Below are 16784 nucleotides of genomic sequence, written 5' to 3' on the forward strand. Positions count from 1 at the left end.
GTGTTATGCAGATTAAAAATTTTTGAAAAAGTGCAAACTGGGGATAAGTTTTTTTTTTTTTAGATTTATTTATTTATGCATACAAGAGCTGGGGTGCAGGCCAGAGATGCAGGGGTTGGCGGGGGAGGGGGGAGTGAGAGGCTGCATCAGAGACAGAGTGGGAAGAAAACAGGCAGACCGACTGAAATACACTGCTGAGGGGAGCAGCAGAGAAGACAGGAGATGTCTGCCTTGCCATGTGGGTTGCTCCCTGGCAGGCTGTCGATCGAACTTATGCTGTGGAGGCTGTGGACTGCTTCATAGGGCAGTGCCTTAACCCCCTACCAGGGAGGCCCGTGGGAATAAGTTCTTAAAAGGAAAAATAAGTGGATGGAGAGGCAAAAATCTGTTAAATATCTTGGCTATATTAAAAGTAACATTATGGTAAACAGAACAAGATTCGACTGAGTAAGGGTGTTGATCATGTTGTGTTTTCTTTGTCATGTTAAAATGAATGATGTTATCCTGTGTACACCTGGAAGCCATTGAAAACAGTAAACCTCAGAAATAAAAATAATCATATATGCATTATAAATAGAATAATTTGAAGACCTGTGGGGGATGAAGCTGAGGGACAATACTACATAAAAGGGAAAGTACAAATATTATCATTTGAGAATTGGTTAATTTGTCTTGATTATCCTAGTAGTAAACATTTGAGGAAGCAATATATAATTTTACCAGGTTGGTATGGGTGGAATTAATCTAATTTTTTGCAAAATAGTAAAAAAGCAATGTATGTATTCTGTATTTTAATAAATTGAATAATGCTGGATGAAAATATTGATCATAGTAGGCTATGTTCTAGAACAAGAAAAGTTTATAACTTTTTAAAATTATTCATGGTTTATTTTACATGCAGTTCTCATTTTTTTTACTTCCTAGAATGTTTAAAAGTTATTTTAATTGTATTTTCAATCTATTTTCTATATTACTAATATGTGATATTATGCATTATTTTTCTTTTTAAAACAAATGCTTGATTTCATTAGTGGGAAGTACAGATATTTTCATTCTTTATATGTGGGAAATTATTTATCATTTATTTTAGTTTTTGAATACAGACGTTAACAGATCCAATAAGAAATGTTAAAAGAGATCCAATTAGGAAAATTCAAGTAAAATTGAATAAAGTAATGATTTAACATGTACGAAGATTGTTAGGAATCCCAAAACACAGTGTAGTACCTCCTGTCTTTACGATCTGGGTTCCACAGGGGAATGAGGGTAAGAAGTAAAGAGACCTATAAGGGGACTCTTTTGTTTAGGGGCCTAGTCAGTCTGATGTAACTCTGCAGGGAGGGAGCCCCGAATGAAAAAAAGAAAAGAATGAAAACTAGTGCCAAGTTATTTTTATCAAAGGAAAAGAAGGCTGGGCTATAGGGTTTATACCATAAATGCTTCCTTCTTGTGAAGATCAAGAAGCTTTGGAATTGGCTGGTAAGGGGCAGGATATGAAGAAATGAGGAGATGCAGTTTTTTAATTCAGCCATATTGAATTCTAAAGATATTTAGTTTGATGTGCAGGGGAAAAAATTAACTTTGAAATTTGTAAACATGCTTTATAGCTAACAATGATGATGTACTGATGATATCATTGCCATTTGCTTACAGGATTGTATCAGAAAAGCATCGTGCTATAGCCTTGGGTTTGAGCTATGTGGTAGTGAGACTATTTGGTATGGATTTTATCAATCTTTTATTACATTGAATTGTTCCTTTTTGATACTGCATACATATCTACATGTATATTTAGAATTTTGAGTAAGTAACAGTGGTAAACTGACATACACAAGTGAGTGGGGGTGCAGCTTGACTATCTAACATAAAACACATCCTAATTGGAATATTAAATATGCATTAAAATTATATTCAATTAGCAGTGATAATCATTTGTTTCAGAAGAAAATCAACCAAGCTCTTACAATTGGTTTGATAAGCTAGACTAAACATTTTATGAGCTTAGCAGATACCTGCTATAGTGCTTGCAAGTTTGGGAAATCACTAACCTAGATTAATACCTATAAAAATTTTCATCACATAAGACACCAAGTCTTATGTTTGTGAGTAAGTCAAAGAACAAATTAGTTTTGCTGATGACTGTGTAGTACAGATTTAGAATAGCAAAAACTAGCTTTACATATAACCATTGTTACCACAAATTTTTTCTCTTCAATATATTTGGACCATTGATTTAGGAAGTACTTTCAAATTATTGGTGGGTGGGATAAGAAAACAAGATTGAATTGTTTTGAGGATGAAAGACAAATTATAAATAGAATAAAAATGTGAAAAAACCAAAGTGTGACTCACGTGAGGATCAGAGAAAGTATTTTATAGTTAGATTATATACTATTCTAAGTCTAGATTAAAATTACAGCATATTTCTATGCTACATAATGACCCACTAGAAAAAGGTCAGATTTGTAGTGGAAGAATGAGCATAGGAGAAATAATAGCAAGTGAGACTGATGTATTTTCAAATGAGAGAGGGTGGAATAGAGATATTTTGGATACACAGTATCTCTAGATCTTGGTTTATCCATCAGGGAATTTTAACATAGAATAGTTATTATCTGATTTATATTAAAAAATATCTGCTATTAGAGGAAGAAATGCTTATAGAAGATAAATGTGGTTAAAAAAAGAAAATGTGGGGAAAAAGAGAAGCTTGTACTTAAGTCTAAATAAGAACTATGTTAAATTTGGTTTGGAGATTATAGTGCACAGGGAGACAGTCAGTATTTCCATTATTTGTCTTGGAATTACAAAATTTATCATGGATTAAAAAAAAAGGAAGGAACTTCAAAAAATTAATAGTAGACCTAGGTTTTTCCTATAAACAGAATGCCAGAACTCTCTGAGATTGGAAATTTGGTGATGTATATTGGCCTTTGGAAAGAATAAATAATCATAAAGCAGGAGGGCATAGATAATTTCTTAATGAAATGATAAATCATTAGACATGGTAGTTATGAAAATCCAGTTCTAATATTTTTGGGGTGATTTTTCCCTTTTTAATGACTGTTCATTAACTTTTAGCTGAAAATGATGTTATTGCTGAGAAGATGTGTCTCAGTATAGCAGGCACTGGAATAATGTCATTTTGTTAAATAGTGTTCTTTACAACACTGAAGAGAAAAAAATTGTGGACATTGAATGAAAGGATGGTATTCAAGGATGAGCTTCATTAGTTAGTTTGTTTAATTTGGAGAATTCCCTTAAGTAGCACCCAACTCTGGATATAAGATCAGTCTGAATGTGGGGATACTACAAAAATTCCAAAGCATTTACATTTTCAGTAATCTATCTCACCTTGGTAAGTAACACATATATAGCAAAAAAAAATTCAATTATTGAAGATTGAAAAATTTGAAATCTTTAGTGATACAGAGTTCACAAAATCAATGATTATTTCTGTTTAAATACTTTTTCTTAAAATTTTTATTCAAAAATTAACAAAATTTTGAGATGCCAACTAAATAACAACAGGCACACTATTCTAAAAAGATGCAAACCTACTAATTTTTTATACCCACAGGGATAAGTATTTTCTTAAATACAATCATTTTTTCCAGTTATTACAAATTTTATGTATAAACTCAGATTATTTTTAAATGATGGGTTTACAGTGATGATTAAATGTATATGTATATCCTTAATTTTAAGAGAAGAATCATTCTGATCCCAACCTATAGTGTCTTTATGGAAAATTTACAGTCAATGCATTTTTCATAGGGAGTATACCTGGACCAGCACTTTTTAAACTAGCAAGAGAAGATTACTGTATTTTTCGTGATATCGATAACTGTGGAGTCACTGGAAATTGTTGGCTGTATAACAAGACAAAAATGATGTACTTATTTGGAGGACTATGTAAGTGATAACAATTGAAGAAATGAAGAGAAGTAAAATTGTTTTTGAAACTTTTGGTTGTTTATAGTAAGTTACAGTAATAATAAACTATGGACAAATGGATACCTTGAAGTTTATGGTACAGGAGATATTTCAAAAATGAAAGAACTGTAGAATTTATGTAAATATTTGAATTTAATGCATTTAAGAATTCAGTTTCTGGGCCTCCCTGGTAGCAAAAGGGGTTAAGTCTCAGCACGATGAAGCTATACGCAGCCACTACAGTACAATTTCGATGCCTGGCCAGGGAGCTGACCCACATGGCACAGCAGACCTCTCCTGTCTTGCCCACTGCTCCCCTCAGCAGTGTATTTCAGTCAATCCACCTGTTCTCCCCATTCTGTCTCTGGTGAATTGTCTCACCACTTCCCCACTCCACACCTCTGGCCTACACCCCAGCTCTTGTATGCATAAATAAATAAATCTTTTAAAAAAAAAGCATTCAGTTCCTCAATAAAACTAGTTAAATTTAATGTAATTAATGGTCACATCTGAATATTAGAAGTATAGGTGAAAAACACCACCATTTTCAAAAAGTTCTATACAAACCACTACTCTCAAGAAAAGCTTATTCAATAAGGATCCATGAACTCTAGGAACCCACAATGAATTTTAGTATATTCTAGAAATCCTAATACTTTGTTTGTACATTTGTATGCCCAGTTTGTTATTCTCTGTGGAGGAAGACAATGGTACTCCTCAGATTCTTAAATGTTTTATCAGTCAAAATGGTAAAACAATTTTCATATCAATACATCATTTCCCTTTGACAACAAGGAAATTCTGATCTTTCTCAAACTTAAGTTCCCATTGGTATTATTAATTAAATGCCATTTACCTCAACTGAAGGAGTTCATCAGTTCTAGCTTATTGGCTGTAGAAATATTTGTAGGTCTTTTATAAACATTCCTTTTTTAACTTGCCATGTTCACCACTTTATCAGTGGTAGAATTTTTATTGAAATATGTATTCCGTAAAGAGTATATATTATAAATAATTTCTATGAATTGATTGCATCTGTCACTAGCATCCATATCAAGAAACATAATATGTTAGAATTAAGTGGATTTAGTAAGATTGTTTAATATACAATCAGTATGCAAAAATCAGTTGTGTGTTTATATTGAATATATATAACATAATCAAATACAAAAATAAGAAATACAATAACACAATCGAGTACAAAGAAAAAAATCTGCTGAGAGTTGCCTAGTTACTTTACACTGATAGCTACAAAATCTATTTGCAAGAAATTAAATCCTAAAAATAACTAAAAGGTATGATGATTATAGGAGGTAGAAAGGATTTAAAATGCCATTTCTAAGTAAATACATAACATCAATGTGATCACAAAAATCTCAGGTTTTTGAAATTAACAAGGAAATTAAAATGCATATGGAAAGTAAAAGGGCCAAGAATGATCCATTATCAATTATTAAACAAAAACTTGAAGGAAAAAAAAAATGAAGGTTTTATGCACTCAGGTACCAAGTATATTATCAAGATAATATAGCTAATACACTATGCTATTGATCTAAGAGTCACTACATTGACCAATTTAACAAAATGGAGAAAGAAATAAATCCATGCATGCATACTCAACTGACTGATGACAAAGTTATGCTTTTGGGAGATTCATCCATGCTATTTTTATACCAGTAGTTTGTGCTATTTAAAAAAAAAAGTTTGAGTATGCTATGTCATTTTGTGAATGTACTATATTTTATCCATTCTCTTGTTAATATGCATTGGGGTTATTTACAGTATTTATATATCAGAAATGTATGAGACACTATTGAATTATAAATGGCATAGATTCATTAATGTCTCCTATTTGCAATTTTGATACCACTAGATCAGTTAATTTATATTCTGCACTACAATCTTTCTTACTTTAAATGACAGGGTCAGGTGCACACAAAGGTCAAGTACTACTTGTAATTTTTTTTTTTAAGAGGCATGTTTTTATTTATTTGTTTGTTTGTTTATTTATACATGCACTGGGTACAGTTAGAAGCGCGGGAGGGTGAGAGAATTCACCAGAGCCAGAGCGGGGAGCAGAGCAGGCAGAAGGACCAAAGTACACTGCTGAGGGGAGCAGCAGGCGGCAGGAGAGGTCTGCGCGCCATGTGGGACCCTCCTCCGGTGGCCAGGGAGCATCCAGGGATGGAACCGGCGCCTCAGAGGCCGCGGGCAGCTTCGCAACCCAGCGCTCAACCCACTGCGCCACCGGGAAGGCCCTCTACTTGTAATATTTTTTTTTTCTGAACATAGAAATGAATTTATAAGCTTTACATAATCAATTTTTCTATAATATTTTTTGTTGTATTTGGGAAATGATGACTATTTCAAAAAAGGATAGTCACCTGAAGTCACTTAAACAGTTTCCAGTTCCTGTTCATAGTTAAGTTTTCAAAGTAGAAATATATTTTTATGTTTCAAAATTAATACATTCTGTGAAACAATAACACATCTTGCATTTTCCTTGAACTATGTACCTAAGAAATCTGAAAGGTTTTATAAACATTAAAAAAATCCCTTTAAATAACTTGGTAGAACTTTATGATGTTAATCACATGCTACAGTTGAAAAATTGATGCTTTTAGAGCTGAAATCTAATTATATTTCCATTACAAAATGACATTTTTTCCATGTTCATTTGTGCTTTGAATAAACTGATGTATCAGATGATTTCTTTTTTAAATTCAGCTTTAATGTGCAAATCAGCCACTATCATCTTCACTGCTACTGCATTTTGCCTATTCAAATATTTACCAAGGGAAAAAAAGACTATCACGCCTATACCTGTGAGGATTCCAAAAGTAAAGAAAAAGAAGAGAAGAACTTGAGAGTTATAACTTAAGTTATAACTTGAACATAATTGTGTAAGAATTATATATCAGTCTATCAATGAAATATTGTATTAATAAAATTTAAAATAATTGTGATACAGGTATATGTTTAATAAGTGAATGTAATTTACATGATGCTATGTTTTAGCGTATTTTGAGTACAAACATAATAATATAGTCTCCATGTTTTGTATTTTCAAAGAGACATTACATGATGCACATTTATTACTTTTACTAGAAAAATAACTTTAAAGAAAGGGATGAAGTTGAAGTGAAAAAATACACAAAAGTTAATACCATTTATAATAATATTTCATGTATTAGTTAATGGCCTTTGATTTTGTAGGATTATTTAGATTTTAAACAGTTTATTTTATTTTCATTTGCATTGTTGTGTTATTGGGGATGTTAATTTTTCAAAATAAATATTTTCAAAATAACATTAGATTTTTCAATCTAGTTCATATAATAAAAATTTAATCAGGGCCTCGCTGGTGGTGCAAAGGGTTAAAGACACAACCTATGAAACTATCTGCAGCCACAGCAGCACGAGTTTGATCCCCGGCCAGGAAGCTACCCACATGGTGCAGCAGACCTCTCCTGACTCTCCTGCTGCTCCCCTCAGCAGTGTATTTCAGTCAATCTGCCTGTTCTGTTCCCCACTTTGTCTCTGGTGAATCCTCTTACTCGCCTCCTCCTGTACCTCCGGCCTGTACCCCAGCTCTTGTACACATAAAATAAAATAAATCTTTAAAAATATGTATTAAAAAAATTAAAGTCATATGTATTCTCCAAAGGGAAGCCATTTTAAGCTTTTTTAAGAATTAGCATTTTATTTATCTTTCATTTGTTCATGGAAAGGTTTCCTCAGAAAACTCTGTACAACTGGCCAGCACTAACAATACATATCTTCATGATCCTTTAATTTCAGTAGACATAAAATTCAATATGATCATATGCAGTTTTATTTTCCATCTTGAGTGGTTTTATTGATATAGATTATCTGATACATGAATTGATATCCATTTTTGTGTTTTTATTTCAATTTATGATCAATCATAGCTATTGCCTGTGAAAAATATTCAAATTTGAATGTAAAAAATTTGATTTTGTGAAATTTTTCTTAAGCTCAAATGTGTTTCCATTAAAAGTTTTTATTAAAATTATATCATACATCATTGTACCTCCATTCAAATTATATAGTAATTTTCCAAATATTAAAATAAAGATCAGATTATTAATAAACAAAAACTTCTCAACAATATTTCCTATGTTCTCTCAAGAGAAGGAACAACTGACAAAAATTCTCCTTTGTTATTCACATTAGTCCATGACTGTGGGTATAAGGGTAGACCTTGCTCTGTTCATGGTCATAGCTGGCAGGAGGGAATGTGAAGCTGGAAGTTTTTATAACTTACTATATATTTTTCTTTGTAAATTTTAAAATGAATTTATGAAAATATATAAAATAGTCTCTGTATGAAATTCTATTTGACTGCTTGACTCTTTTCTGTTTGAACCAGCAGGATTGAGGAACATTTGAAGATCAGAATATAAAAACAAGAGTTTTCCCTTTTAAGATTCTACAAGACCTCTTGCTGTACCTAACATTCAGATAAGAAAAATCACCCATGATTTTACCTAAGAAGTAGAAATGTATCTACAGTATTTTCCTAATAAAATAACTTCTTGTGAAATACTTCTCAAATGTTTTAATGTATTTGAGATTTCAAACATCAGTGTACAATATAGGTTTTACTAGGAGAATTAAAGTTTAATAATTTTAGTTACTTATTTTTTTAAATATTCTACTATCCAAATATATTTGAAAATTTACATGGTTAAGAAATAAGGTAGGGGAGGCGGATCAACATGGCAGTGAGGAAACGCTGCGAGTAAGATCTCCCATTTAAAAAAAGTTAATAGGGAGGAAAAGCGGCAGGTCCCAGTGAGAACTGGGACACGGAAGATAAACGGGTGACTCCAGCAAACTGCCCGAAGAAGAAAGTTGCCATAAAAGAGGACTAGAAGGGAGGAAAGCTCAGAACCCTACTACCCTCCCCCATCCACAAAGTTGGCACTCTCCGACCAACAGAGAGGAGGAAAAAAAACAAAAAACTAAAACGACCAACAAGAACAAACTACGCATCAAGCAGGACTGTGAATGGAAAGGAATTATTTCAGCCACCACACCCCGTGAACTGGAGCTGTGGAGAACCCTGCAGGATTTGCTGTGGAGGTGAGCGAATGGCTCCGGGCGCCATTAGAGAAAAACAAGGACTCTGGAGAACTGCACACAGCCCCAGGCCAGCCGGTAAGCTTGTGCGGGAAAGAGGCGCGCTTGAAAAGCAAATGCGGATCGCGGCTGCCCAGGTCCCTGCGCCTGTGACCTAGGCTTGTGGGGAGACACGCGGGGGTCCTCACTGAGGTGAATGTCACTCCCTGAGTAATGAGAAACCAGGCGCCCAGGCACGGGAGCAAGGTGCAAAAGGAGCCATTTCTGCGGACACTGAACTGGGCTACAGCCCGCGTCCTGGACCTGAGGGCTTTGGAACTGAGACCTGGGGCACGAAATTTGGGGCGTGGGTTCCCCACAATGGTGGGGCACGAGGCAGAAACAGCACCCCAAAGCCGTCGAGGCTTTTCCCACCACTCCCACTCTGATCTCTGTCACAGGGGGTGAAAAAAATAGCTCCCCAAGGACACTAGGAGAGATCACTGGTGCCACCTAGCGACCAGAAAAGAAAATCACCACACCCCATAGAACAGGGACCTTTCTTCAGAAAAGACTGCTTGAAAATGGCAGAAGGCTCCTGGAGGAGCCAGTGGTGAGTTGGAAAGTTCGCCCATGCCAGGCCCCATCTGACCAGCAGTACAACCCCAGAGGGGGAACGGGGCAGACCGGGGGTGCAGACGGGGCAGACGGGGGGCAGAGAAGAGTGTGCCCGAGACCGGGCACGCGGGGAGTGCGTCCTGCATCGCCATTTTCACTGGGGACATTTCTCCAGTAAAGACTGCCTGAAACTAGCAGAAGGCTCCCTGAGGGGCCAGAGGGGAACAGGGAATTTCGCCCACTCCAGGCCCCTTCTGGCCTGCAGTCCGAGCCCAGAGTGGGAGCGGGAACCCACCGCCGGGGCAGACCAGGCATGCAGGGGAGTGTGTCCCCTCATCGCCATTTTAGAACAGGGACCTTTCTTCAGTAAAGACTGCTTGAAACCGACAGATGGCTCCCGGAGGAGCTAGAGGGGAGCGGAGAAGTTCACCCAAGATGCCGGCCAGTCCCAGCAACACAGTGTCCCAATGCATACAGCAAATTAGAAAACAGACTGTAGGAAGAAGAACCACACGCAACCTAGCAACTCCTCAGGAAAAAAGCACACCTCAAAAAGAAAACCACCCCCAGATTGCAACAACAGTAATTTGAAAGAACTTCTGAGCCTTCCAGAAAGAGAACTTCAAATTGCCATGATTAAAAAAATGACAGAACTCATAAAGGAAAACAATGATAACAGAAAAATAATCAACGATTAGAAGAATGAAATTGAGTCCATAAAGAGGGAAGTAAAAGAAATGCAGGTGATCAAAGAATTAATGGAGGCACTTAAGAACTCTGGGAAAAGCAATGAAAGCAGAATAGATGAAATGGAAGAATGAATAAGCACTCTTGAAGACACAGAAATAAAAAGAACCAAAACAGAAAAGGAAAGAGAAGTATGAAGGAAAAAGACAGAAGAACAACTTCAGGAATTATCTGACTCCATGAGGAAAGGAAATACAAGAGTTATAGGAATAACAGAAGGAGAGGAGAGATATGTAGGAACAGAGAAAATATTCAAGGAGATAATTGAAGAGAACTTCCCAAACATGAAGAAGGAGATGAAAATTGATATACAAGAAACAAGAAGAACACCAAACTTCCACGACGAAAGGAAAAAAACAGCAAGACACATAATAGTAAAGCTCCCAAGAATCCAGGACAAGGAAAAAATAATGAAGCTGACAAGAGGGAAGAAACAGATAACATACAAAGGAAAACCAATCAGGCTGACATCAGACTCCTCCAAAGAAGCACTACAGGCAAGGAGAGAGTGGAGGGACATAGTCAACAGACTCCAAGAAAACAGATGCCAACCAAGAATACTCTATCCCACAAAGCTCTCCTTCCTCTATGAAGAAAGAATAAGGACCTTCCCAGACAAACAGAAACTCTGAAATTTCATTACAACTAAATCCCCACTCCAAAAAATACTACAAGGAGTCCTAAAGCCAGAACCTCAGAGGGACGAATAGCAACAAAAGAAAGCCAAAAAAAAAAGTTATTAAAAGAATAAATAAATAAAATCAAAGGAAAGACAAACACAATGGCAAATACACATGCTAACATATCAATATTAACCCTAAATATAAATGGACTAAACTCTTCAATAAAAACACACAGAGTCGCAAGCTGGATTAAGAAACAAAACCCAACCTTTTGCTGACTCCAGGAAACACATTTAGCTACAAAAGATAAAAATAGACTGAAAGTTAAAGGATGGAAAACAATCCTACAAGCAAATGGACCAAAAAAGAAAGCAGGAACAGCTATACTTATATCAGATAAAACAGATTTCAAACTCAAAAAGGTAAAAAGAGATCCCAATGGTCACTACATTATGCTCAAGGGGACAATACTTCAAGAAGAAATAACACTCATTAACATATATTCACCAAAAGAAGGAGCACCAAAATATATCAGACAACTATTGACATCTCTGAAAACAGACATCAGAGAAAACATATACATAGTGGGAGACTTCAACACACCACTAACAGCAATGGATAGATCAACAAGACAAAAAATATGTAAAGACACTAAAGCTCTAAATAAGGACCTAGAGGGCCTCCCCGGTGGCGCAGCGGTTGAGCACTGGGTTGCGAGGCTGCGCGCGGCCTCTGCGGCTGTTCGAACAGACATCTAGCAGTAGACTGTACACTAAAACCAAAAAAAATAGCAGTAAACATTTTTCTCAAGTGCACACAGATCATTCACTCCCAGGAGTACACATTTTTCTCACACAGATCATTGGGATCACAATTGGGACAAACATCAACAGATACACCAAGATTGAAATCATACCAACCATCTTTTCTGACCATGAAGGCATCAAACTAGAAATAAACCATTAAAAGAAGGTAAGGAACTCTCCTACCTCATGGAGATTGAAAACTACACTACTAGAAGACCACTGGACTAATGAGGAGATGAAAGAAGAAATTAAAAAATTCTTTCAATTGAATGACAAGGAGGACACCAATTTCCTAAATGTATGGGATGCAGCAAAAGCAGTAATAAGAGGAAAATATATAGCAATAGAGGCTCACATCAAGAAACAAGAAAGAACTCAAAGAAACAACCTAATCTCGAAGCTCAATGATCTAGAAAAAGAACAACAAAAAAACCCAAACCAGTAGAAGAAAGAAAATAATAAAAACCAAAGCAGAAATAAATGAAATCGAAACTAAAAAAACAATCCAAAAGATCAATGAAACCAAGAGCTGGTTCTTCGAAAAAATAAATAAAATAGATAAACCCCTAGCCAGGCTCACAAAGGAAAAAAGGGAGAAAGCACAAATAAACAGAATCATAAACGAAAGAGGAGAAATCACAATGGACACAGCAGAAATCAAAAGAATAATCAATAACTACTATGAACAGTTATATGGAAACAAGTTCAACAATCTAGAGGAGATGGACAAATTCCTACAACTCTACAATCACCCAAAGCTACATAAAGAAGAAATGGAACACCTAAACAGACCAATTACAATTAGCGAAATTGAAATGGTAATCAAAAACCTCCCCAAAAACAAAAGCCCAGGACCTGATGGATTTACAAATGAATTCTACCAAACATTCAGAGACGAATTAGTGCCTATCCTTCACAAACTCTTCCAAAAAATTGAGAAGGAAGGGACAATACCAAACACGTTCTATGAAGCCAACATTACACTAATACCAAAACTGAACAAGGACAACACAAAAAAGTAAAACTACAGGCCAATCTCTCTAATGAACACTGATGCAAAAATCCTCAATAAAATTTTAGCTATCAGAATCCAACAATGTATCCATAAGATAATTTCACCACGACCAAGTAGGATTCATGCCAGGACACAGGATGGTTCAACATCTGAAAATCAATCAACGTTATCTGACATATCAACGAAAAAAAATATAAAAACCATATGATAATATCAATAGATGCTGAGAAAGCTTTTGACAAAGTACAACACCCATACATGAAAAAAGCCCTTGAAATTCTTGGGATACAAGGAACATACCTCAACATCATAAAGGCCATATATGACAAGCCAACAGCCACTATCATTCTTAATGTTGAAAAGTTGAAAGCATTTCCATTAAGATCTGGAACAAGCCAAGGATGTCCACTCTCACCACTGCTTTTCAATATAATACTGGATGTCCTAGCCAGAGCAATAAGACAAGAGAAAGACATACAAGGAATCCAAATAGGAAAAGAAGAAGTCAAACTATCACTATTTGCAGATGATATGATAATATACATAGAGAACCCCAAAAACTCCACAGAAAAACGAATTCAACTAATCAATCAGTTCAGTAAAGTGGCAGGATACAAAATCAAAACGCAAAAGTCAGTAGCCTTCCTATACACAAACAATAAATCTGAAGAAGAAGAAATTTAAAAAAACCTTCCCTCTTATTATTGAAACAAAAAAATCAAATACTTGGGCATAAATCTAACAAAAAAGGTAAAGGACCTATACAAAGAAAACTATAAAACACTGTTAAAAGAAATAGAAGACACAAAGAAATGGAAAGACATCCCCTGCTCTTGGATTGGAAGAATAAACATTATTAAAATGGCCATCCTACCAAAAGCAATATACAGATTCAATGCTATTCCAATCAAAATTTCAATGTCACTCTTCAAAGAAATAGGACAATTATTGATGAAATTCATATGGAATCACCAAAAACCCTGAATAGCCAAATCTCTCCTGAAAAAAAAAAAAAGAAGGGAATGGAGGCATCACACTCCCAGACTTCAAACTATACTACAAAGCCATAATCATCTAAACTGCATGGTATTGGAACAAGAACAGACACACAGACAATGGAATCGAATAGAAAATCCAGAAATAAACCCATAGATTTATTGTCAACTAATCTTTGACAAAGAAGCAAAGACTATGCATTGGAGCAAAGAAAGTTTGTTCAATAAATGGTGCTGGGAAAACTGGGTCACTACATGCAAAAGAATGAAGCTTGACCACTACCTCACACCATACACAATAATCAACTCAAAATGGATTAAAGAACTAGACATAAGACCAGAAACCATAAAATACATAGAAGGAAATATAGGTGAAACACTACGTGATTTGCACATCAAAGACATCTTTACAGACACATCACCCAAAGCAGTGATAGTGAAGGCAATAATAAACAGCTGGGACTACATCAAATTAAAGAGCTTCTGCACAGCAAAAGAGACAATAACCAAAACAAAGAGAAACCACACCGACTGGGAGAACATTTTTGCACACAGCAGTAATGATAAAGGACTGATCACAAAAATCTGCAAAGCGCTGATGAGACTCAACAACAACAAAGAAAATAATCCAGTCCAAGAATGGGCAGAAGAGCTAAAAAGAAACTTCTCTGAAGAGGAAATGCAAATGGCCAACAGGCATATGAGAAAATGTTCAAGATCGCTTGTCATCAGGGAAATGCAAATCAAAACTACCATGAGATACCATCTCACACCAGTGAGAATGGCACATATTAAAAAAACTAGCAACAACAAATGTTGGCGAGGATGTGGAGAAAAAGGAACTCTCCTGCACTGTTGGTGGGAGTGCAAACTGGTCCAACCACTATGGAGAGCTGTGTGGAGATTTCTGGACCTACTAAACATAGAGCTTCCATATGATCCAGCAATTCCACTCCTAGGTATTTACCCAAAGGACACAGAAACATCAATTCCAAAGAGCACCTGCACCCCTATGTTTATAGCAGCACTATTTACAATAGTTAAGCTTTGGAAACCACCCAAATGCCCAAAAATAGATGACTGGATCAAGAAGATGTGGTACATATACACCCTGGAATATTACTCAGCATTCAAAAAAGATAAACACATGCAATTTGCAGCAACATGGATGGTGCTGGAAGGGATCATGCTCAGCGAAATAAGCCAGAAAGAAAAAGAAAAATACCGGATGGTCTCACTCATAGCAGGAATCTAGAAAACTTAAATAAGGGACCAGGAAAATGAATAACTGTAAGAAAGTGAAAATCAGAATCAACAAAAAACTATGAAACAGAGACACTTTTGGGGGGGTGGGAGGCGGGAGTGGAGGGATTGGGATCAGAATGGGGGGGCTGCAATTGTATGGGGAATATAAAAATAATTTTTTTTGAAAAAAAAGAAATAAGGTAGAACAAAAATATTCAAATCTACTTTGAGTAGATTTTAATATATGTGTCTATGTAACGCATATTCTCTTCATACATATTTTTTAAGAAAACAAATCAACGAGGGTATAATAAAAATTATAATTTAGGAGAAGTGTTAGGGCTTTTAATTTGAATATAGTTTTCCATTACAACAGAATCCATTTCTATGTCAAAAACTAGTTCATAGAGAATTGGTAAATAAAAACCACTGTGTGATATTACCTCACACTTCTGACAATAACCCCTATCAAAACAAATCAAAACAGAAAAAAACCCTGCAAACAATAAGTCCTGGTGAAGGAGTAGAGAAAAATAAACCCTATTATACTACTGGCTGGAATTTAGACTGATCCAGTCCATATGGAAAGAAGTGTGAAGATTCCTCAAAATAATAAAAATAGATCTACCATAGGACCCAGCAATTCCACTACTAGGTCTCTATCCAAAGAGCATAGAAACATTAATTTGAAAGGAAACCTTCACTCCTGTGTTTTTAGCAGCATCATTCACAATACCCAAGAAATGGAAACAACCAAATGCCCAGGACACATAGTAGATCACAAAGATGTGGTATATATAAAGAATGGACTACTACTTAGCAATCCAAAAAGATAAATTCATGCCATTTGCAGCAACATGGATTGAACTGGAAGGGGCTATTCTAAGTGAAGTGAGCCAGAAGGAGAAAGATAAATACCAGATGGTTTCACTTATATGTGGAATCTAGAGAAACCCAACAAAGGATCAGACAAAGACAAACTGTAAGACTGACCCTTGAAAGCACAGGTCTGGGATATTAAAGACAGGAGGGGGGAGAGAGGAGACAGTGAGAAGGGGAGAATGGAGAACAGGTAGGGAGGAAAGCACAGTGGACTGCGGGCACTTTGATGGTGGGAAAACTATGGCAACAGCACCTGAGGAATTCTATACTGTGAAAACATAAACAAGGATGTTTAAAAAATAAATAAAATTTAGTTCAACAAGCAGAGAAATGATGATGCATAACCCAGAAATTCCATTGATTAACACCAATTTAGCAACTTTTGAAACAGAGAACCTTATATTCTCTAATAAAAAGAAAACCTTAGAATTCAATAGTCAAGGAAAAGTAGCTATAAATCCTACAGAAGTACTTCTTTTTTATTTTTTAATGAGTAAATGTTTTTAAGTATCATTATGTTTGCTAAAATGTTAATGTAGCTACTGGAATTGCAGTGGCAAATGAAGAAGCAGCAAAGCTATTTCTAAATCTCAGATTTTTCATTTTTGATGGAACAGGTCTTTTGAGAATTCATCCCCTGAAGGAGACACATTTTGAAAGACTGAGGTGAACCCTCATTTTAAACCTAAATGGAAAGACTGAACGCTGCTGGGTGAAATGGTTAGTGGAGATGTTACAGGGTAATCTCTAGGGAAAGGGAGGGTTCCAGGTTCCCTGCCCCAGCCTAAGGAAGGTGGAGCTAGACAGGGAGGTGAAGCTAGAAAAGATTGAG

At 35.7% G+C, this 16784-nt stretch overlaps 1 protein-coding gene across 1 annotated transcript in view; it reads left to right on the plus strand.

Moving 5' to 3' along the window:
- Positions 1 to 8498, plus strand: part of LOC119261178 (solute carrier organic anion transporter family member 6A1-like) — a 232384-nt gene extending 223886 nt beyond the window's left edge. The window contains exons 10-12 of the mRNA XM_037530398.2: positions 1654 to 1718; positions 3778 to 3915; positions 8330 to 8498. Of these exons, the coding sequence (XP_037386295.2) occupies positions 1654 to 1718; positions 3778 to 3915; positions 8330 to 8349 (223 nt within the window). The 3' untranslated portion in view covers positions 8350 to 8498. The remainder of the gene's footprint in view (positions 1 to 1653; positions 1719 to 3777; positions 3916 to 8329) is intronic.
- The last annotated feature ends 8286 nt before the right edge of the window (positions 8499 to 16784 follow it).

This window comes from Talpa occidentalis, unplaced genomic scaffold, assembly GCF_014898055.3.
Source record: "Talpa occidentalis isolate TD23 unplaced genomic scaffold, MPIMG_talOcc4v2.1 talOcc4.6, whole genome shotgun sequence".
Taxonomy (NCBI): Eukaryota; Metazoa; Chordata; class Mammalia; order Eulipotyphla; family Talpidae; genus Talpa; species Talpa occidentalis.